The 23552-nt window shown below is 53.3% G+C and overlaps 2 protein-coding genes across 5 annotated transcripts; one reads left to right on the top strand and one right to left on the bottom strand.

Moving 5' to 3' along the window:
- Positions 1-130: 130 nt before the first annotated feature.
- On the bottom strand, positions 131-4921 carry GNB2 (G protein subunit beta 2). Its single transcript, XM_002927300.4, has 10 exons — positions 4774-4921; positions 2729-2874; positions 2481-2519; positions 2257-2363; positions 1862-1925; positions 1616-1778; positions 1455-1521; positions 984-1185; positions 677-893; positions 131-609 (listed from the first exon to the last, which is right to left on the bottom strand). Exons 2-10 carry the CDS (start codon positions 2783-2785, stop codon positions 503-505), a joined length of 1023 nt encoding a protein of 340 aa, XP_002927346.2. The 5' UTR covers positions 2786-2874; positions 4774-4921; the 3' UTR covers positions 131-502.
- Positions 4922-5038: 117 nt separating this feature from the next.
- On the top strand, positions 5039-23511 carry ACTL6B (actin like 6B). Of its 4 annotated transcripts, none has more exons than XR_002144256.2 (15): positions 5039-6977; positions 11781-12267; positions 12731-12807; positions 13043-13208; positions 13517-13617; positions 17460-17557; positions 18205-18299; positions 18369-18475; positions 19144-19233; positions 19389-19450; positions 19781-19895; positions 20035-20115; positions 20219-20314; positions 20489-20592; positions 23076-23511. XR_002144256.2 is itself a non-coding variant. In XM_002927301.4 (15 exons), exons 2-15 carry the CDS (start codon positions 12243-12245, stop codon positions 23154-23156), a joined length of 1281 nt encoding a protein of 426 aa, XP_002927347.1. In that variant the 5' UTR covers positions 5039-6977; positions 11781-12242; the 3' UTR covers positions 23157-23506. The 4 variants fall into 4 exon arrangements, 3 of the variants coding, with proteins under 3 accessions (XP_002927347.1, XP_034525808.1, XP_034525807.1); XM_002927301.4 differs by having other exon boundaries at positions 20506-20592; positions 23076-23506; XM_034669917.1 differs by having other exon boundaries at positions 11781-11883; positions 20506-20592; positions 23076-23505.
- Positions 23512-23552: the final 41 nt, after the last annotated feature.

The following is a 23552-nucleotide window of genomic DNA, read 5'->3' as shown; positions in this document are numbered from 1 at the left end:
TTAGCTGAAAAGGTATAAGGACCCACACCCACCCTACCCCCCACCCCCGACACACACACACTGGTTTGCCCTGGGAACAGAGATCTGGAGTGAGAAAGACACAAGGGTAGAAGACCAGGTAAAGACCAGGTACAGAGTTGGAATTGGTTCCTTTATGGAAAAACTGAAAATATAATAAAAATTAAAATAAAACCAGTTTTAAAAAAGCCAGCCCCTGGAGTTTCTACCTCCTGCCTCTGGCCCTCCAGAGGGACGAGGCCCCAACCCCAGGGCAGCAAAAGGATGAGGGCTTTCTGCCCCTCCTCTTCCCCCATTCTATCCCCATCTTTATCTCCACAGTGGGGGCCCCCGGGAGGAACCAAACCTGGGTAGGGGAGCAGGGACCCAAGGCCCCGTGGCCCAGGGAGGGAGGCTCGGTGTGCACCCAGCCCCAAAGCTCCCGGCCTGTAGTGTGGGCATGGGCAGGGCCCCTCTTGGCCTGGGCCCAGTGGGGTGGTAGCTGTTAGTTCCAGATCTTGAGGAAGGAGTCCCAGGAGCCTGTGGCCACAGCCATGCCATCATCGGTGACCCCGAGGCAGCTCACACGGTTGTCGTGGCCGGCGAGGACACCTGTGAGGAAGGACCATCAGAACCTGGGCTCCCTGGGCCTGCCCGCCTCCCAATGTCCAGCACGCACCTGCACGGTCGCCCTTCATGGCGTCCCAGATGTTGCAGTTGAAGTCGTCGTAGCCGGCGAGCAGCAGCCGGCCGCTGCGGGAGAAGGCAACAGAGGTGATGCCGCAGATGATGTTGTCGTGGGAGTACATGAGCAGCTCCTGGTCAGCCCGCAGGTCGAAGAGGCGGCACGTGGCATCATCGGAGCCAGTGGTGAAGGCGTAGCCGTTGGGGAAGAACTGCAGGACACAGGGCCAGAGCGGGATGAGGGCACAGCAGAGCCGGGAGCCTGGCAGAGACAGACCAGCCCAGCTCGACCGAGAACTCACCGCCACGGCATTGATGTCTGACTCGTGGCCGATGAAGGTCTGTCGGCACATAGAATCCCGCACGTCCCACAGCTTGATGGAGGCGTCACAGGCACCAGACACAAAGGTGCGGCCATCGGGGGCCAGTGACAGGGACATCACATCTCCACTGTGCCCAGCAAAACCCACTGTCTGCTGGCCTGTCTCAATGTCCCACAGGGCACTGGAGAGACAACAGAAAGAAAGAAGGGATCAGAGAGGGATGCTGGACCGACTCCCTGCCCCCCTTCCTCTCCACCATGTGAGCCCAGCCCTGTTAGAACCTCCGAGGAAGGGGCACACGGAGCCACTGGGTCACAGGAAAGGGGGGCGAAATGTTCAGAAGGCCCCTGCTCGCTCGCACCACCTAGTACGTACTAAGCACCAAGGCAAGGGCACCTCAGGCAGGAAGTACTGGTGAGCCCCGACTACCTAGCCCTGGCAGGGCCTCACCAGGTGGTGTCCCCGGAGCTGGTGATGATTTGGTTGTCATCCAGGAAGCGGCAGCACGACAGGTACCCTGGGGAAAGGGGCTGGTCAGCCGAGTCTCCAAGGGCGGGCAGCACAACCCCTTCCCCCGCAACAGTGCCTGAACCCTGCCAGGTCCCTCTCACCGGTGTGGCCAGGCAATTCCCGGCTGACCCGGACATTGCCCTCGCGGGTCTTGAGGCTGTAGATGGAGCAGATGTTGTCCAGCCCTCCACAGGCCACAAAGTTCCCTGAGGGCGCATAGGCACAGGTCATGACCCAGGAGGAGCGCAGAGGGATGGCATGGACCTGGAGAGAAGTGGCAGTGCCCAGGGTCGGAGCCAGCCGGGGCCTGCGGCCCCACCCCATCCAGCCTCAGGCACCACCTCTACCTTGTTGGTGGTATAGCTGTCCCAAATGATGAGCTTCCCATCCTGGGAGGCACTGACCAGCAGCCTATTAAAAAGTGGCAGAGGAGAGGCAGAGGGGTCAGGGTGTGAAGCTCCCTCTGGAGACAGGACACCTTTCCTCCTCTCTCATCGGGTGGGAGGCCCTCTGAGACAACTCCCAGCAGCAGCCCGGAAGTTCCTCCCGGTAGGGTCCTGTTTCCCACCCACTGGGGCTGTCTGGGAGTCACTGTCTTTCCAAACACACTCAGCAACATAGGCATCCCGTTCATTCCACCAGATCAGCGAGGCTGCAACCCTACCCCACTCTGCCTGCTATAAACTCAGCCCAGGGCAAACACAAAAGCTCAGCACACGGCCCCAACCACACACACACACACCTTGAGTCTGTCCCCCAGTGCATGGCATAGATTTTTGCCAGGTGCCCACGGAGGGTCCTCCGTGTCCTCATCTGGATTCTCCCCACTGGGTCCAGCCCAGCTGTGATCTGGAGGTAGAGGCAGAATGGGCTCAGGGAGGTTCAGGTGGCATGGCCCACCAATCAGTATGCCTCAAACCCTTGCTCCTTCCCTAAACCCCAGGTTCAGCCCTGGATTCACCTCACCTGGGTCAGTGTTGAATCCCCACATGCTTTTCGGGCATCCTGTAAGAGATGGCAGAGACCATCAGAAAGAGGCAGGAGGAGAGGGGGAGGAGGAGGCAGGCAAAGAGGTGACAGAGGAGTGGAGAGGAGACAGTGAGAGACTAGGGTAGCCACACGCACAAAAATCCCCCCCCCCCCCCCGAACCCGTACATGCAGGCCACCTGGCCCTGCCCGCTCAGCCTCCCCAGCCCAGCGGTCAGGCCCTCACCCGGATCTGGTTCCGGAGCTGCTCAGCCTCCTGTCTCAGTTGCTCCAGCTCACTCATGGCGCCGGGCCCGTGGGGCGGGGTTGGGGGCGGCTGGGGGCCGCGGGACGGGGGCTGGGGGAGACAGCTCCTCGCCGCTGGCCCGAGGCCTGGGGGATGCAGGGCTGACGTCAGGCCCAAGGCCGCCGGGGAAGAAGGGGGAAAAGGCGGGGTTGAAACGCGGCCCGGAAGGGGTAAGCGCCGGTCGGAGGTGGGGGGAAGGGAGAGCAGCAGTGGCCGCGGTCCCCCAGGCGGAATCGGGGTCTCTGGCACAGGAGGGATGTTGCCCAGGAAGAGCTGACTTCCCCAATCTTCCTCCCGCCCCCCGGAAACGGAGCGGGAAGTGCAAGAGGAAGCGCAGGGGAAACCCCTCCCTCGGACNCCCAGCCTCCCGCCCCGACCCAGAACCGACCAGGGTGGCTGTTTACAGGATTTGGGAAAGCCGATTGGCACTAATAGGTTCGGGACGGCTCACCCCGGATAATCCCCGGGCCGGCTGCGTCCCATTAACCGCCCCCGGCGGGCGGAGGAGAGGGTGGCGGGGAAGGCAGCCCCAAGCCGCTGCTCCCTCCAGCGCCGAGGCCGCCCGCCCCGGCACGCCCGCAGAAAGCCCGTGGGAGCCGCTCTCGAGTAATTAGCGCTCCGAGGAGAGGTCCCCGGCCCCGAGGCGCGGAGCTGCTCTCTCCCAGACGCGGGCAGGCTGGCGGGCTGGCGGCCCCAAGCAGCCCGGCCCTGCGCCCTCGGCACCCCAGGAGCCCAGCCTCCGGGCTCCGCGCCGGGGCCCCAGGGGCCTGGCTGGCTCCGCTCCAGGGCCGGGAGTCCTACCCCCCTCCCTGGACACCTGTGTGATCTGGCCATGCACACTGCGCTCTGCCGACCCAGACGTCCCCCACCCAGCTCCCACTTCCCCCCGGCCCTGGGCGTTCCTCTTCCTCACTGACATTTCCCCTCTGCCAGTTCAGCTTTCTACGCTAGAGCGGGGGGATGCCCCTCCAAGAAAGCGGGGAGCCGGGGGCGAAGGCAGGGTCTCCCACTCCACGTCCCCAGCTCCGGACAAAGCCCCTTCCTTCCAGCTGCCAGCAGCCCAGGCCGAGCGGCAACGCCAGAGGCCAGGGGCAGAAGGAAGCAGGCCAGGAGGAAGCCGCTGGGGGCGGGGGCGACGCTTCCAGCCCTCAGTCCGCATCACCCTCCAGGGCCCCCTCGGCGGCCCCCGGATTCTGGGCATACAGCAGCCGGGGCCCCAAGGAGAAGTGGGGGTGCCACCGCCTCCGCAGGTCTGGCGGGGCGAAGGGGAGGGGACATGGGAGGGTCCCGGATCTGGCAGCTGGAAGGCGCGGGCCAGTGCCGCGCTGCGAAGCGCAGTGGGCCTGGCCCTCCGGCCCCCACGACCTCCATTTTGCCCAAAAGAAAGCTTTTAGGCGTGGGATGAGGGAGTCCGGGAGCTGGGCTTGGAGTTAGGGCCAGTAGAGGGAACAGGGTGCCGACGTCTCCGGTCTAGGGTAACGCGGCCAGAAAACACGGACAGAACCCAAATCGAGGGGAGGGTGGAGGCGAAGGGACGGGTGGCCTCGCGGCCTTGCCTGCTTCTCTGAGGATTCTAGAGTTTTGCAAGGCGAATGCCGGCATGGGTGCAAAATGGGAGGACACGAGGGGTGCTACCCAGGGGCAAACGGGAGGGCGATGATGGGGGGGAAGGGGGCGGGACGGGGCCTAGAGGAAGCCCGGAATTTGGCCCCCCAACTTCTCAGGGAGTAAGAGGCAGGAGAGGCTGGGATGGGGTCAGGCAAAATGCCCCTGACGGTGCAGGGAGCGCGTGCATTACTGGGGACGAGGGTCCCCCCAGTTCCCCTTCCGGGTTTGGGAGCGACGGAGCCAGAGGAAGGGAGGGGAGGTCTGGGGTGCTACGTCCGCTCCCAAGAGGCCAGATCGGGGAGACAGAAGGAAGAGAGGTTTCCCCACGGGGATTTGGGGCTGGGGGAGAGGAGGACTTCTTTTGTCAGCGGAGGTACCTGTGGCGGTGGGATTCTGCGAAGGGTCGCTAGAGGAGAGCGGGAGGTCCTGTCTTCCTCCGCGGCGGAGGCGGCAGCGGCGGCGACGCGGATGGATTTTCTCAGTCACCCCAACTCAACCGTCCAGCGCTGCTCTCCCCAGAGCGGAGGGATCCCGCCCGCCAGTGACGCGGCCGTCGCCGCCGCGCCCAGGACCCGGCTGGGCGAGACCAACTCCTTAGTGGGGGGAGCCCGGAAGGCAAAAGATCCCTTAAGGGGCAAGGATTGGCTCCGTTACAACAAAGATACCACACCACACAATTTCGACGCAAAAAGGACCAAAATAAATGCTTTGCTTCCCGAAAAGGCGCAAGGCATCCCCCCTGGGACTGACAGAGGTGGTACCGGCATGGGGGGGGGGAGAAACCGCTCTCTGTCACGTGACCTACCCTCCCGGATTGGGCGGCTCCAGACTGGGCAGTGGAGCTTGACGTCCCAGTTCTAGGTTCGGCACGCCCCTGCTCCGGTGAGACCACGCCCCTCCACGGGCTGGGACCTTGCCCGAGAGATACCGACCCGCGCGCGACAGGGTCGGCGGCCCTGACGGGGCAGAGGGAGACAGCTGCTCTTCTGAAAGTCGCCGAGGAATGGTGCGGGCCCCTGAACCTGGGAATGGTGAGAAGAGTCGTGCTCGGCAAGTTCCTCAGCGTTGCCCACTGGGCTTTTGTAGAAGTCTACCGGAGTGCGTGACACTGTAACAACAACTCATATTTATTGAGTTCCATACTTATTTAATCCCCACGACAGTGCTGTGAATTTCAGTACTAGCATTGTCCCCATTTTATAGTAGTGGAAACAGGTTCCTAGGACTGCAGAGTTGAGATACGAACCGAGGCAGCTTTAGCGACTTTAGTGTGCGGTAATATCTATACTAGCCTCTTGAGGAACGCTCCCGTGGACCATCCTTGTAAAGGAATGAGAATGTAAGCATAGGCCTTAGTTTCCACATCTGTAAAATGAGTGTTGACTGCTGCCTGCCCTGTGAGTCACGTTGGATTGTTAAGAGATTCTGATAGATTGTGAAAATGCTTTGGAAGGTTCAAGTCAATGAATAGTCTTCACTGAGTCCTCATCCAATTTAAAAGTGAAAGTATCAAAACGGACAACTTTTTGTAGCCTCCGTTAAAGGTATTACAAGAAGCTTTCAAAGCGCAATAATTTTTTTTAAGAAAATAAGAAACTGAAGTCACATTCTTCCTTATGCACAAATGCCATTTACGTGCACTTACCAATTCAATGACATATTAGCAGTAGATGATAGATGTCAATTAGGCATTAGAATTTGGAAGGGACCTTACGGATAATTTATTTCAATTTCCTGTCAATCTACAGATGGGCAAAGTGACTTCCCAAAAGTCACTTAGAAAACTGGCAGCCTAGGACTAGAACCCAACTTTATTAATCTCTGTAGGGCATCTGACATTGCTTCCTCTCACTTTTGGCTTCACTTTTCCTCTCACTTTTGGCTAATATGCTTCTTCGTTTTAATTCATTTGACAAACATTCACTTAGTCTCAGTGATGTGCAAGGCACCGTCCTAGGCACCGAGGATACAGCCATGAACACGTGCATTCTTCCTCTTCCTGAAGGGAGGTTACAATCTACAGAGGAGACAGGTGGTAGATGATCATTGAAATAACAATTAGCGCTGGTGGCTTGGAAGTGCCATTTACTAAGAGCAGAACATTTGGAAGGGGACACATTTGGGGAGGAAGATCAAAAGTTTTAAGTTGAGACATGTTAGGTTTATAGTCCCTAGGAGAAGTGCAATGAAGAATATTAAGAATGTGGCCATCAAAGCAGGCCCAAAAGAGTATGAGTTGGAATAGAGCCTTGAGAATGAGTGGCATTTTAGAGCAGATGAAGTCATAAAGAGGTTCAGGGAAAAGGCAAGATGGCCGAAGACCAAGCCCTGAGGAACTCCAACATTAGAGGTCAGGCAGAGGAGAACAAGCTGCCAAAGGAGAAGCCAGAGAGCTAACAGGAAAATCAGGAGAATGTGGAATTCTGGAACCCAAAAGAAAAGAATGTTCCAAAAAGGGAATGGCAAACTGTGTTGAATGCTGCAGAGGGATGAAGCAAGACTGGACTGGGAAGTGTGCATGAGATTAAGTAATGTGGAGGCCATTGGTGACTTTGTCAAGAGCACTTGCAGTGGGCTGAGGGTAAGTTAAAAAAATGAGGCAGTGGTGACAACCAAAGTGGCCAAAGCTCTGGGAATCTTGACTTGGAGGGGGTGGGGGGTAGAAAGGTGGGACTACATACGGTGAGAGGAGCATTGAAATCAAGATGTTTGTGTTTTGATAGGAGCTACTGGAACTTCTTTAGATGATGATGGGAAGGATGGGGGTTGGGGGAGGTGAAGGATACAGATGGGTAGGGGATGGCCAATGGATGATCAATATCTCTGAGAAGGCAGGAGCCCTGGAGCACATTTGGAGAACCTGGCTCTCCTTCCTCTGACTCTCCTTTCTCAGGCTTCTCCTTGGTCCTCCCCTCCTCCTCTGGGCATCTGTAAACATTGTTTCTCCCAGGATCCCAGCTTCAGCCTCCTTTTCTCAGTGGTGTCTTCCTCCATTGCTGTGACTATCCATGAATTGCTTATACCTCTCCAATTTCCATCTCCAGCCCCAGATGTCCCCCCCCCCACAGTACAGATTTGGTGTATGTCCAACTGCAGCCTGAATATCTTCACCTGGATGCTCACAGACACTGGTGTGCTGGAGGGAGCTGTGCCAGTTCACACCAGCTCACAAGAGCCTAGTGTGTACCTGTCTTCCCAACTCCTTGTTCAGTGAAGTCATTTTGATAGTAGTAACTTTTAATTGTCATGGTAGGAGTATTTACACCATGGAAATTGGCAAAGGCTTCAGATCAGGGCTCCCTTTCCCAGAAGAGCTGATTCGTAAACCATTTATTATATGTCAGTAGTCACAGACATGTCACATCCAACACATTCAAAACTAAAGTAATCCTCTTCTACCCCACCCCACCCTGCCCAACACTACCCTTTCTCTGAATCTCTTGGCCCAGTTAATGGCATCACCATCCACCCAGGAGCTTCTCACACCCTCATTCCCCATATCCAAAGATGATCAGCTGGTTAGAGTATAGGCCAAGCTGCTATCACAAAGAGTCCCTAAAATTCAACAGCTTAAGAGACAACTTTTTTTTTCTTCAAGATTTTATTTATTTATTTGAGAGAGAACACAAGCAGTGGGGAGGGGCAGAGGGAAAAGCAGACTCCCTGCTGAGCAGGAAGCTTGACGAAGGGCTCAGTCCCAGGACCCTGGGATCATGACCTGAGCAGGAGGCAGATGCTTAACCAACTGAGCCACCCAGGCACCCCAAGAGACAACTTTAAAATAGATTCTCCAGGACTGTGGGGGCATTTCTGCCAACCTAACACCTTGCTTCCATCTCTGTGTCTAGTGTGGTCCAAACAGCTTTCCACAATCATACCTGAATTTCATCCATTGGGAAGGGGGGTGGAGTGGAAAGCACAAGTTCTTCCCTGTGTAAGGGTAACACTAACTTCTGCTCGGAGGTTGGCAACTTGCAAGGAAGGCTGGGAAATGTAGTCTCTAGCCATATACCCACCTTAAACATTATTAATAAAGAAAGAAGGGAGATGGCCATTGATGTAAGGGTAGCAATCTGTGTCACTGGTGGATACATCTTGCCCATGCTGCCTCTTGTAAATTGCTTAAATCCATCCCTTCTGCCGTGTGCCAAATGCTATTACCCTGGTCCTAGCCTATATCCCGGCCTCTAAGATAGTTCCTCTCTATTCATCTACCAAAAAGCTGCCAGACATATCTTTTTAAAATGCAAATTAGATCATATAACTTTGTTGTTCAAAACTATGCAGTAGTTCCCTACTGGTTCCATGAGAAGGGCCAAACTTCATGACCCACAGACTGGGCCTTGTCCCCTCTCAGAATGCCTTCCACCCCAACTCCAATTAGACTTCCTTGTCAGCTGTAAAAATTCAGTTCATTTTCTCAGGCTTGGTTTAAATACTGCCTCCCTGACCACACTGTTGTTTGTGCCCCACTGCAATGCTGGCACCATTCCTGTTGCAGCCTTTACTGGACTGTTTATTTCTGGGCACTCCCCACCTTCACGAGGGAGGGGCTCCCTGTGAAGCCAAGACACTTGATTTATCTGGCAGAGGCCTGGGGGAGAGCCCACCGAGCAAGGAACAGATCCTCACAAGATGCCAAATCATTTCCAAGATGTGGGATCTGAGGGTCCTGGCCCTACCATCTTTGATATCATTACCAGATGTTCAGGTTTGGCCAGCCTGAATGTAAGCCTGGAGGGCCTGAGAACCTCCAGATGATTTTGGTGAATTAGTTATTTAACCCTCCATCTTTCAGGACTGACATTAAACCCTAGGAGAGTCACATCAATTTATGTGAGCCATTTTACTCCTGGTGTCTATCAGGCACCTAGAGAACATCTATGAAATGAACAGATGCAAGGTAACATTTTCCCTAGGATCAATACTTTTCACACACCACAGTTCAAATCTCAGCTCTGTCATTTACTAGCTGAGTGACCTTGGGCAAGTCACTTAATCTCTCCATGCCTGTTACCCCTACAAAGTGGGGATAATAATCAGGTCATTATAAGGGCTAAAGTACTTAACATTTGCAAAGCACTTATAATGCTTTACATCCAGGCAGTGGATGTTTTGTGTTTGCTAAGTAAAAATAGAGTTTAGGTATGAACGAGTTGGTCTTTGGCCACTTTTCCAGTCTCATTTCCCCCTGACTCTGATCTCTGCCACCAGCTCATATGCAACCCTCCTTCAAGATTGCGCTCCTAACTCCACATATGCCAGAAATGGTCATGTTTCTAGAAATTTGCACATGCTGTTCTCTGTGTGGAAGACCTTTCCCACCTTGTTCACCAGTGAACCCTTTCCATCCTCCACAATAGCTCAAACTTCACTTCTAGAAGGCTCCCTGGACTCTCGGAGAGAGTCCCCACTTCCCCGCACTTCCATGCAGGTGTGAGCTCCCCACTGCACCAAAAGCCCTTGAGAGTAGGGATAGATCTTAGGCATCTCAGGATTCCCATGCCTTGCACAAAGATGTTTGCTGAATCAATGAATGGATGGTGGAAATATATTAATAACTTCTTACCTTAACCATTTACGTAATACAATAGAATCATGATACAATAGAATGACAAATGAAAATTGGCCACAGTTGACTAGGAGGTAAATCAAGTCCAGTCATGTATTCAGCCAGCTGTAGTTTCTCCACAAACCATGAGAGGAAAATTCAGTTCTCATTACAATACTACAGATTTCTAACTTATGAATAATGATAGGAAAGCCTCAAAAACTCCCCAGGAACATTCTTAGGACCAGTGTTTACTGAACAGTCCTTTGTGCCCAGCTCTTAGCCAGGCACTTGATTCTGGCATCAGATTGAGTCCTCATTCCCACCCATCCTACAGCTAGGGACGGTGAAGCTTGGACTGGGACACAGAAGTTTATGAAATAAGGTCATCTTTCAAGTGGCTGATGAGAGATGTGAGTTCTAGTCCTGGCTCTGCCCTAATAGTCTGTGTGACTCAAGACAGGGCCCTGCCTCCGTCTGGGGAAACCCCTGTGAAATCCAGGGGCTGGATCCATGGTCAGTAAGGTTTTTTCTGATTTGGGGTAGTCTCTGAATCTGAGACCCCGACTGGGTTAAGGGATGGGTGATGGGGGGGCGCCTGGGTGGCACAGCGGTTAAGCGTCTGCCTTCGGCTCAGGGCGTGATCCCAGTGTTGTGGGATCGAGCCCCACATCAGGCTCCTCCGCTATGAGCCTGCTTCTTCCTCTCCCACTCCCTCTGCTTGTGTTCCCTCTCTCGCTGGCTGTCTCTATCTCTGTCAAATAAATAAATAAAATCTTAAAAAAAAAAAAAGGGATGGGTGATGGGAACTGACAAGGTGAATTTATAGGGAAGTGAAGCAATGTCATTAAATCTCAACAAAAGGAGAGGTGCAGGCCATAAATAGAATCACTTTCCACTCCAGTGTCCCTGTAAGCCTCCCCTCAGCAATAATAATCATAACAGTAATAATTGTGTAAAATAAAGACATGCAGGTGCCAAGAGGTCAAGGGACTCATCCAGTCATCTAGGTCTCATTTATAGAGGCCAATGACTAACTCACTCAGGAATATTTCAGTTTCCCAATAGAGTCAGCTGTCTCCCCTACAGCTCACCTCTCCCACTTAACCCTGGACACCTCCAGACTGAGGTGCTAGGCCTGGGCTCCCAACCAACCTTGGGCATATGAAATGCCAATGTTGCCAATGGGTAATCAATGAGCCACCTTAAACCATCTGTCCTTTGGGTGGGGATGGGTGGAGTCTCTTCCAGAGTAGGTATCTGGTGAGCAAAAAAACTTCTGGGGCATTGGCTGTCACAACATACTCTCTTCCTGTGCCATCCATGATCTTTTTATTGGGCGGGGGAGACCAAAACCTGCCATCCATGGTCTTAATGCTCTCCCCACCCTCAGCAAGTAGGTGGGAGTGACCTCAAAACAAGTGTATTCACATGCATATACGTACACACACGCACACACATGCATATGCACACGCACACGTATCCTGACACTCATAAACACATACATACAGGCATACATCGACACACATGCTCACATAAGAGTCTCTCAACTAAGCCATGCTTTTGGAGCTGGTCCTTCACCTTTGCTATTAAAACTGCTGTGGAGTTGGTGGCAGGCCAGGAAAACAGCTGGGGATAAATAATGAGGAAAGGAAGCTAAAGATGGGTTAGTTGAGCACGGGTACACGTGTATGTATAGGGCCCACGCACTGGGGATGGGAGAGGAAAAGAAGGGCCATTAGAAAGACAAGGACGGAAAGAAACAGGGAGAAGATGGAGACACACCCCCTCCTGTACCACTTTCTTTCCTGCTTCCTTTCCCTTCTTCGCCAGGTGATTTCATTCAGGCTTGAGTATGGCAGAACCTTGCTCTGAAGCCTGAGAATGGACAACTCTCCAGGACTATGGTGCCCTCTCCTCTACCCGGTTTAAAAAAGTAAGGGAGCAGGGGCCCCATCAGTCACTCTGCGGCATCCTGGTCTCCAGATAGACAAGGTTTCCATCCCTTTTGTACGCGTGCTCTCTACCTGGCTATCCCTTAGGGTCAGTCTCAAAGTCCTTGCTCTCTCCTCCCTAATCTTAATGTTGCGGTGTCTACCCCTTTAAAGCAGCAGCCCCCGGTCAGGTTATTGTCTAGCCTTGCAGCCAATCGGCGGCGCCATTGGGGGCGGGGGATCCGGCCTCCTGATTGGCCACCGCGCACCCCGCCCCGCCCGGGATCCCGGGAGCTGTCCGGCCGCCTCGGTGCTGATCCCGCCGCCGCCCACGGGCCGTGAGCAGCGCGGAGAGGGCATTATGAGCGGGGGCGTCTACGGCGGAGGTGAGCTAGCCTTGGGCTTCAGGCTCCCCAGCTTGTCGCGGCCTCACCGGCAGCCCTGCACCCCGAACCCGCGCGACCTAATCTCTAGGCACCCCAGGGCCTGTCACCCCGGCGCTCGAACGGGTTTGGGTCCTGCGCCACTCCTCCCTTGGTCCTCGCAGGTCGGTCGCTTGCGTGCACTGGGCTCACTCTTCACCATCCAACTCACCTCCTTCCGGCCCCCCCACCGGGCCTCTTCTTTCCCGGCAAGGAGAGTGGCCTGAATAAGGCCACCGGGCAAGAAGGGACTCTGGAGGCTTGATCCCCACTCCCAGGACCCCGGACTCCAGGCCGAGCTCCCACCTGCCCCTGCAAGCGTTGAAGGTGGCGAGACTGTGGCTCTGCCCTGACCTCCTCTTGGAGCTATCCGGGGGGAGGGCAGAGTTTGGGAGAGGTCCCCTCACACACCTGTCTCCCCGCACAGATGAGGTGGGGGCGCTCGTCTTTGACATTGGCTCCTTCTCAGTCCGCGCTGGATACGCTGGGGAGGACTGCCCCAAGGTGAGCCTTCCAGCCCCGTCCCCAAGTCCTAGGGGCTCCGGATTCCCCTCCCGGCTTCCCAGTGACCCAGGGTTCTCACAACACAGAGAAAAGCTCACAACAGTGACCCAGGGTTCTCACAACACAGAGAAAAGCGGGAATGTGGGAGTAAGCCCAGGGGCGGGCTGAGGGCCTTGCTATGGGCCTGGACAGGGGCAGGGGGTTGATCCCTTTTCCTGCCCATGCCCCCCTCCAGGCTGACTTCCCCACCACAGTGGGGCTGCTGGCCGCGGAGGAGGGGGGTGGGCTGGAGTTGGAGGGGGAGAAAGAGAAGAAAGGGAAGATCTTCCACATCGACACCAACGCCCTGCATGTGCCTCGGGATGGAGCGGAGGTCATGTCGCCCCTCAAGAATGGCATGAGTAAGGAGCCCCCGCCCACCATCTCCGGCCACAGACCCGGAGCCCACACACCACAACCCGGGACACATCGCCCCACACCCATGGAGTCTACCTTGCAGCTGCCCACATCCCAGGAATTCCCTCACAGCTTCCCACAGCTGCCTGGTTCCCAGCCCAGGGTCCCGAAAGATTCCTAGAAAGGGGGGATTTCTGCTGGAACTGATCTCACTTCCCCTCCCCTGGACTTGGCCTCCCTCCTTCCTTTGCCTCCTGTCTCTGGACCCCTGCTGGCCTACCCTTATCTCTCCACGCTGGTCTCCTGGCCCCAGTTGAGGACTGGGAATGCTTCCGTGCCATCCTGGATCACACCTACAGTAAACACGTGAAGTCCGAGCCCAACCTGCACCCAGTGCTCATGTCAGAGGCCCCGGTAAGTGCCTCACCCAAACCCTAGTCCAGCCCCAGGGGCTTCCCACCTCCTTTCTGCCATTCACTTCTCCCTCAAAAGCACCTGCCATCCATCACTCCACTTCTCAGATTTCTTCCAACTCCACCATCTTCAAGCACTTTTTTTCCTCCCTGGTTTTAGTCTCTATCCCTCTCTCTTCTCCTGTTTTATCCATCATATCTTTTGCCCATTCAGTCTTATCCACTGCTGTCCTTCCACCCCCAAAGTCTTTTTTGGACTTTTTAACTTAAAATTTTTGTCAGTGTTATATATGCACATAACCAATTTGCTTTATAAAGTATGTTAAGGAAAAAACTGCCATTCATATCCGATTCCTTCCATTCCCCTTTTCCAGAGGCAACTGCTTTTCTTTTAGATGAGTTTTGTCATGTTCTTCCATATCTCTAAATATCACACTCAAAATGCTCTTGTGGATTTTATAGTTTTAGGCATCAATTTCCCACTGTAGAAAATAAACATTGAGGGGCACCTGGGTAGCTCAGTTGGTAGAATGTTGGGACTCTTGATTTTGGCTCAAGTCATGATCTCATCGTCCTGAGATCGAGCCCCACCTAGGGCTTCATGCTGAGCTGGAGCCTGCTTGGGATTCTCTCTCTCCCTTGCCCTCTGCCCCTCCCCTGCCTCGAGTGTGTGCACTCTCTCTCTAGGAAGAGAGAGAGAGAGAGAGAGAGAGAGAGAGAGAGAGAGAGAGAGAGAAAGAAAGAAAGAAAGAAAGAAAGAAAGAAAGAAAGAAAGAAGAAAAGAAGGAAGAAAGAAAGGAAGAAAGGAAAGGAAGGAAGAAAGAAAAGAAAGAAGGAAGAAAGAAAAAGAAAGAAAGAAAAAGAAAGAAAGAAAAAGAAAGAAAGAAAGAAAGAAAGATAGAAAGAAAGAAGAAAAGAGGGAGGGAGGGAGAAAGAAAGAAAAAAAAGAAAGAAAGAAAAGAAAAGAAAACATTGAGCTCTCTTTCCTCCTCCAGCTCACTCCACACACTTCCCTCATTCCCCACCTTTAAATACAGTTGTATTTTAGATTTTTAAAAAAATCATTATTCAGTATTTACACTCTTATATTTCTGTGTGCCAATCAGGTCTGAGGCGGGCAATAAACTATGGTCACTTTTCTTTCCTGCACAGCTGTTTTTCCTAGAACTGAAAATTGTGCTGGTTTTTATTTTGTTTAGCTTTCTATTTATTTAATAATATGACCCTAAATTATTCATCTGCTTATTACTCATCGCTTATGTTATCTATATCCTTCCTCAAAACATTAACTCCATTAGGTATTCTATCAATTTCATCTTCTTGAAGAAATCTCTCCAAAGACCCACTGATTTGCTCTGCTTTGGACTTGTTGCCTTCTACACAGAGGACATAGCTCTCAATCCTGACATCTCTCTTTGCCATCATCTTAGGACATCTCTTCACCTCTCTCCTGTGCTAGAAATCCTATTTTTGTATTTCATTACTTCTTATCTTGATGTATTCCCTTGTTTTCATGGAGCACGTCCTCTAGTAACTGCCTTAGAAAGGGCATGAGAAGTAAAATGTTTAAGACCTTGCATGGCTTACCTTGATTGATAGCTTAGCTAGGTATAACATTCCAGATTAGAAATAATTTTTTCTTCAGAATCTTGAAGGTACTTTTCCATTGTCTTCCAGCATCTACTGTTGCCAACAAAAAGACAGAGTTATCTAATCCCTGATATTTTGGTGTAATGTTTTTCTTTGTGAAAATTTATAGAATTTTCACCTTGTCCTCAGTGTTGTACAATTTCTCAATATTGTATTGTTTATTTTTCATCCATTGCTCTAGACACTCGATATGTCCCTTCAATCTGAAAACCTATGTCTTTCAATTCTGTGAAAAAATAAGTCAGTAATAATTTGATTAAGTAGTTTTAATTACTTGATTATTTATTTCTCTCAATATTCTCTGTTCTCTCTTTTGGAAAATATTGTTTGGATTTTGCACCTCCTGAACTGGTTCTCTCATTTTCTTATCTTTTTTTCTTATGTTTTCCTTCCTTTTCTCTTTTCCTCTAATTTCCAAGATATTCCCTCAACTTTATTCAACGCTTCTATTGAGTTTTTTATCTCTCCTCTTGTATTTTCAATTTCCAAGAGCTCTTTTTTGTTCCACGAATGTTACTTTTTAGGACATCCAATCCTTTCTTCATGGGTGCAATATCATCTGTTATGTCACTCAGAATATTATTAGTTTTGTTTCTGTTTTTGAAAGTTTTCATACCTCTGAATGATTTCTGTTCTTCCAAATTGCTTCTTTTCCACCTGCACCTTTTCTGGGGGGAGGTGGGGTCTCTATCTCATTTTTGAGGCTTTTCTCAGATTTCTGAGAAATCCTTGGTTGTCTGCTTATGTTTGCAAGTGGTTGACTGAAGCACTGATTGGAAGCTGTGTGGGGCAGGGCACTCGTTGACTGTGGTGATCAAGGATGTTGCCGTAGGATGGCTTGCCTGGGATGATTGTTAGGCAGCCTCTGATAATTGACATCTTTAGATCTCTGATGTAACCCAGAGGGAGGACTTGTACTCTACCGACAGGCTTGGCCACCCCCTTTCTGGGAGCCAAGTGAGGGAATAGGGCTGAGGCTTTCCCCATTTAATATGCATGGAATCACTTACTTCTCCTGTTTTAAGTATAGTGTCTTCACTCCTGACTGTGTCAAGTGTCCCACCAGTCCAGAGACCCTCAGTTTTACTCTAGGGAATAAACTTCCAATGAGGGGCTCGATCTCACAACCATGATATCACAACCTGAGCCAAAACCAAGACTCAGATGCTTTAACCAACTGCACCACCACCCTGGGACCACCCCCTTTTAAGAAAAGTAAACTCTGTGACCAATGTGGGGCTCGAACTCATGACTCCAAGATCAAGAGTCGCATGCTCTACCGACTGAGCCAGCCGGGTTCCATGGGTTTATGTCTTTTTTAAATTGCCCCCCCTTTTTAAGATTTTATTTATTTGTTTGAGAGAGAGAGCATGAGTGGAGGGAGAGGCAGAGGGAAAAGCAGACTCCCCACTGAGCAGCAGGGAGCCCAATGCGGGGCTCAATCCCAGGACCCTGAGATCATGACTTGAGCTGAAGGCAGATGCTTAACCGACTGAGCCACCCAGGTGCCCCTAAATTACCCCTTTATTATACTTTTGCCGGAATCTTGGAAGAGGATAAAATTGGATGTTTGTATTCCACCAACAATTTCTACCAGAAATCCTCTTCCCAGCTTTCTTGACTCTGAGATGATTAAAATGAGGAAGAGGGATAAACTGGAGGCTCAGAGGATCCTGAAGTATATATTGTACAATAAAGAACAGTGAGCCAGAAGTCAAGAGACCATGACTCAACCAACCTCTACAAAGGGCTTTGCATGTGAACTTGGTCAAGTCACTCTTCCTCTCTGAGTTTTGTTTTCTTCAGCTGGGTTTGGATTGTAATCTTTATTTTTTTTTTTTAAAGATTTTATTTATTTATTTGACAGAGATAGAGACAGCCAGCGAGAGAGTGAACACAAGTAGGGGGAGTGGGAGAGGAAGAAGCAGGCTCATATCAGAGGAGCCTGATGTGGGGCTCGATCCCATAACGCCGGGATCACGCCCTGAGCCGAAGGCAGACGCTTAACCGCTGTGCCACCCAGGCGCCCCTGGATTGTAATCTTTAAAATTCTTCATAGTTCTCACATTCTAAGGGTCTGTGTGGATCAAAGACCTGACCTCTGTCCCCAGTCCAAAGTGTGTGTGTGTGCACACGCGCTTGGGTCTGTGCCTCTCCCTTTTTGAATCCTCCCCTCCTGCATTTTCTCCCCAGTGGAACACACGGGCCAAGCGGGAGAAGCTGACAGAGCTGATGTTCGAGCAGTACAACATTCCTGCCTTCTTCTTATGCAAGACGGCTGTGCTCACCGCGTATCCTCTGGCTTGAGCTGCCCTGGCTGGATGGAGGGCCAGGGTGGGGTTTATGGTGTGCCAAGCTGGAGGCTGGACCTGATTCTGTGGAGATCAGTGTCCTGGATGGGCAGACACCCACCCTGTGCTCCATTAGTGCCCACCCCTGTGGGCTAAGTGCCTTTGACCCTGGGGTGGCCAGATCAGCAGCTCTTTCCTGTTCCTTGGATCAGGCTGAACAGAGAGAAAGAGAAAGAGAGAGTTGGACCACATAGACAGCAGGGGCTGGGACTGGAGAGAACAGGGAGGAATATATAACACTGAGGAGTTTCCTCATTTTTTAAGGCTCTGCCTTGCATTGACCCCTGTGCTAGGCACTGGGGCAATATGGCCCCTCATTTCAAGGAGCCCACAGAGCACTGAACCAAGACTAAAAACAAACTGGGAGCTCAGAAGGAAGGAAAAGAGGAAGAAGTTGTGATTCAGACAGGAAAGAAGGGACAGGGGTCTCAGGAGCCTTTCTCCAGTGATGGGTCATAAACCAGAATGAGAGATTTGCAGACCGTGGATGGGCTGAACCAGGAGAGCAGAGAGTGACCAGGCCGGATCGGAGTCCCAGTCCCCTCACTTGCTGCTGCTGTCTCTTTGACCTACCCATCCCGCACCAGCTTTGCAAATGGACGTTCCACAGGCCTGGTGCTGGACAGTGGGGCCACCCACACCACAGCCATTCCAGTACATGATGGCTACGTCCTGCAGCAAGGTGGGCCTCAAGAGGGGTTGGGGATGCCTTGGGGAGGGGACCAGGCCCTGACACCCCCTTCCCTTCCAGGCATTGTCAAGTCACCCCTGGCAGGGGACTTCATCTCCATGCAGTGCCGGGAACTCTTCCAAGAAATGGCCATTGACATCATCCCGCCTTACATGATTGCAGCTAAGGTGGGGCCTCTGGGGAGTCTTGGGCACTCACCCTATGACTATTGACCCACGGACAGGCTAGACGTCAGAGAGGGGGGCAACAGGGTCCCCAGAGGACCCTGGATCCAGTTCCTTAATTTACAGTCAAGGCATCAGAGATCGGACAGCCTGAAGGACATGGCCAAGGTCATACAGCCAGCTGGTAGCAGATGTGTGAGGGCCAGTGCCGTTAGATCCAGGTTCAAGGTCTGCCTCTGCCATGTGAGAGCTGTGTGACCTAGAACAGGAGATCGAATCTCCCCGCACCTCAGTTTCTTCCCCTGTGAAGTGAATAGCAGCATACAGGGCTGCTGTGAGTGCTGAGACACGGCATACAAGGGTCCACCCTGGGCCCCCACATGGAACATGGCTCAGGAAAAGTCTGCTTCTTTAAGGTTCTCATCTCCCACTGTATTCCCCATGCCCTCAGCTTTCTCTGGCTGGGGCCTTTCAGGTCATCCGTACCTGCTGTCTGAGTGGCAGACATGAGGACAGGCTCTCCCCATTCTCTCTCCTTTGACAGGGAAGGAGGAGAAACCCCTTTTGTTGGGCAACAGAGCAAAGAACCCAGTTCCTGTTAGCTGCAGGAGCACAGGTGTGGTCGGGGGGGATAGAGTGGGGAAGATGCTCATAGGCTTTGTGCCCCACAGGAACCCGTACGGGAGGGTGCCCCTCCAAACTGGAAGAAGAAGGAGAAGCTACCCCAGGTTTCCAAGTCCTGGCATAACTACATGTGCAATGTGAGGAGAGAGTCCCCCGAAACAGCCCCGGCCCCTCCCCAGCTCCTAGGCCCCTGCCATGAGTAGAGGGGAAGGGACCGAGAGGCCCTGCAGGCCGGTTGCTTGGCGGTGCTGTGTAGGGGAACCAGGCCCTTACCAGCTCCCTGGGTCCCCAGGAGGTGATTCAGGACTTCCAGGCCTCTGTGCTGCAGGTCTCAGACTCGCCCTACGATGAGCAGTAAGTGGACCCCACAGCCCAGGGGTGGGAAAGAAGACAGGCCCGGGGGGCGCCTGGGTGACACAGTGGTTAAGCATCTGCCTTCGGCTCAGGGCGTGATCCCGGCGTTGTGGGATCGAGCCCCACATCAGGCTCTTCCACTATGAGCCTGCTTCTTCCTCTCCCACTCCCCCTGCTTGTGTTCCCTCTCTCGCTGGCTGTGTCTATCTCTGTAAAAAAAAAAAAAAAAAAAAAAAAAAGAAAAGAAAAAAGAAGACAGGCCTGGGACTCCAGGGGTACCTCGGGTCCTCTGTGAGCACCCCAGGCAGAGTCTCTCTCTTTCCTGGTCAGGGTGGCTGCGCAGATGCCCACAGTGCACTACGAGATGCCCAACGGCTACAACACAGACTACGGCGCCGAGCGGCTCCGCATTCCCGAGGGCCTGTTTGATCCTTCCAATGTCAAGGTTGGTCCAGGTGGAGGGTATTGAGGTGGGGGCTGGTTGGAGTCCCCAGATGCCGGCATGGGGGGCAGGGCTGGGAAGGATCACTGGAGTCTGGGAAAAGAGGGCAGAAGCCTAAAACCCAGGTCACCTTTCTCGGCAGGGCCTGTCGGGGAACACCATGCTCGGTGTGGGCCACGTGGTGACCACCAGCATCGGCATGTGTGACATCGACATCCGCCCGGTGAGGCCCAGGCGAGCCTGTGTCTGGGCAAAGGGGCCCAGGAGCAGGGGGGAGACGGGGAGGGGCTGTGCCCTGAAGGCACGCTGCTCCTCTCTGCTCTCAGGGCTTGTATGGCAGTGTCATTGTCACCGGCGGGAACACGCTGCTCCAGGGCTTCACAGACAGGCTCAATCGAGAGCTTTCCCAGAAGACCCCGCCGGTAGGAGCCCACCCCAACCAGGGACCTGGCTTAGCTCTTCAGGACCCAGTCCTTCCTCCTTCCCCAACAGCAAACCTTCTGACCACCAGAGCAGACCCCTCCCCCTGTGCCTTCCCAGTCTTCCCCACTTCCAGCCCTGTCCCTTCCCAGAACCCAGGTGTCTGCTTCCCCCAGCCCCTCTTTCCCCCCAGAGCATGCGGCTGAAGCTCATCGCCAGCAACAGCACCATGGAGCGCAAGTTCAGCCCCTGGATCGGGGGCTCCATCTTGGCCTCACTGGTGAGAGGGAAGGGGCCTGGCCTCGCACTGACTGTGGGAGAGGGGCAGACCCAGACAGCCCCATCCCCTTGCATGCCTCCTTATTCATTCATTCATTCAACAAACATTTATTTTTGAGAAAGAGCAGTCAGTGCTTCCAGAAGGGTGAATACGCCATCAGGACAAATCAGGGAGCAGGACAGGAAGTTGGAGAGATTGGTTGGGGTTGAGATTGTGCATGAGGCAGAGGGGAGACCCTGAAGGTTTGGAGCAAGGAAGCAATGGGACAGTCCCAGGTGTGTTTGAGAAGACTGCGTCAGGTATGAGTATTTGGAGATCAGGCTGTGAGCTGGACACGGGAGGACTTTGCGAGGAGGCTCCTTCCGTTGTCCCAGAGTCCCAGAGTAATAGTGAGGATGGGGTGCTGGGCAAGAGGCAGACAGAGAAGGAGACAGGCAGGCTGGTTCTGGGGCAGTAGGTGGGGAGTTCTGTCTGGGCCTGCTGCTGGGCACAGGCAAGACGCTGAGCAGGGAGCTGGAGGTGCAAACTTTATCACACGGGTGTCAGCCACGCAGAGGGGACAGTGGGGCCATGACAGAGCAGGAAGGACATCTCCTAGAGGGGCAGCCCCCAAGGAGACAGAAACAGGGTCAGAAATACAGGAAGCTGACAGTGTGAAGTCAGCTGGGGGCCAGGAACCTGTCAGCCATACAGTTCCTGTGGGCCTACCTGTGTGCCCGACATAGTCCCTGCTCTAGGAGCAGACCCCGTCCAGAGTCTGAGAGCATTAAGTGGGAAGTCACCACAAAGTGTGGGGGTGTTCCTTCAAGGGAAGACCTGATCTAGTTCAGGGGTCACGAAGAGCCTCCTGAGGGGCATTCAAGCTGAGACAGAAGACTGAGTAAGAACTCTTGAGGCAAAGAGGGAGAGAGGGTGCCTGGGCCATGGAGAGAGGCAGGCGAGACCAAAGGCGATGGGCAGACGCGGCTGGACCCGAATGCAGGAAGCTCGCTGGGGCAGCAGAGTGGAGAGTGGCTTGAACAGAGCTGCTGTGGTCTCCACCGTGACTGGGGCTTGACAGAGGAGTGGGTATCAGGCTGTGGAACCCGGAGCTCATCAGAGGTTCAACGGACAGAATGTGGGGAGCATGTGGATACACGAGGTTAGAGAGAAGGAGTCCAGGATGATGCCCAGGATGCTAGCTCCTGGCAGCTGTGTCCCACAGGAATGTAATGCGAGCCACATATGCAACTTTAAATTTTCTAGTAGCTGTATTTTAAAAGAGCCCCAAGAATCACGTGAGGTTAAGTTTAAAGAATATACTTTATTTGGGGCCCCTGGCTGGCTCAGTCAGTAGAACATGCGGCCCTTGATCTAGGGGTTGTGAGTTCGAACCCCACGTTGGGTATAGAGATTACTTAAAAACTGAGTCAGTCAGACGCCCCTACTTAAAAATAAAATAAATAAAAAAAGAACACATTTATTTAACTCAAAATATCCAAAATATTATCATTTCAATGTGTGATCAATATAAAAATGAGATTTTTACATTCTCTTTCCTGTACTTAGTCTTCAGTATCCCTTGTGTATTTTCTAATGGTAGAGCACATCTCAGTTCCGACTAGCCACATTTCAAGTGCTCAGTGACCACAATATTGGCCAGCACTGGTGGAGAAGGTGAGAAAGACCACCGAAGCAGGTTTGAGCCAGGCCTGGGGGAGCTCAGTGGTGGGCATGCCGAGTCTGCGGTCCTGCGGGACTCAGAAGGAGGTGTCCAAAGCACAGCTGAGTATTTGGGTCTAATATTTAGCTTCAGCAACGGGAGAGTGAGGGAGGGATAGGGGTTCAGTGCATGAGCAGAACTCCCAGGAGTGGGTGAGCTGCTTCCGGAAGGCTTGAACTGTGAGCCCAGGAGAGAAACAGGGACAGTACCAGGGGTATAAGGCACTAGCTCTCAGGCAGCGATTAAGTAACCATCAGAGAGAAGGGACAGTCTGAGATGCCCAGCGCTGAGAGACCCTCAAGCGGCAAGGTTCAATGAGGGGGTGGCGTGCAGAGTGAAGAGAACTCCAGTGAGGGTGGAGGAATGATTCTTCATGGGAATGTGGGAGACTGGACAAGTTTGTAAGCCTGATGGAGTGATAGGTGCAGGAGGCATTGGGGAAGGGGGTTGGGGGGGCAGGCTGGCTGGCCTGAGGCTGTAAGCTCCCCTACCCAGCTCTAGCCCAGCGGTGGCCCAGGGCAGACAGATGTGCAATAAATACTTGTTGAATGAATGAATCAACGTCATGATTGAATTACAGGAGTGGGGGTATTCACCCTCTGAATGTGAAGGAGGGCTGGGAGGCTTGGGGAGGTCGCTGCTGCTAAAGGGATTGGGCGGGGTCGGAGGGCAGGAGGAGGGTTTCGGAGAGGCAGGGCCTGCCCGGGTGGAATGGGGGGAGGCACGACCCCCCTCCTCCTCCGGGGCCGTCCTGAAGTCCTCTGTCGTCCCCCGCCCCCAGGGCACTTTCCAGCAGATGTGGATCTCCAAGCAGGAATATGAGGAGGGAGGGAAGCAGTGCGTGGAGCGGAAGTGCCCCTGAGGGCGCCCCCTCAACACCCACACGCCAGCCAGCCGCGGTGGGGTAGGGGACGCCGAAGGCGGGGAGAGGGTTTCCCCGTTCGGCCTCCGCCAGCGCAGATCGAAGCCTCCACCCCATGCCCTCGTCTCTGCCCCTCCCCTCCCGTCCGCTTAGATTGTGAGGTTTCTGGGTTGAAAGGAGTAAAAATGTTTTAAGAAAAAAAAGTTTGGCCTCCTTGCGGCGGGGGCGGCGGGCGGGAGTGGGGACAGAGGCCCTGGGGGGAGGCGAGGGAAGGCCCACACCTACGTCCCTTGGTGACCCCACGGTGGACGCCGGGGCAAAGTCTGCGAGCCGGGGCAGAGCCCTAGGAGCCACAGAAGCCTCAGGTTTCAAAGGGGCCGCGACGCAGGGAGGATC

Source organism: Ailuropoda melanoleuca, chromosome 10 (assembly GCF_002007445.2).
Source record: "Ailuropoda melanoleuca isolate Jingjing chromosome 10, ASM200744v2, whole genome shotgun sequence".
NCBI lineage: Eukaryota > Metazoa > Chordata > Mammalia > Carnivora > Ursidae > Ailuropoda > Ailuropoda melanoleuca.
Note: the sequence above shows the minus strand (reverse complement) of the source record. Positions and strands in the feature narration are given on the sequence as shown.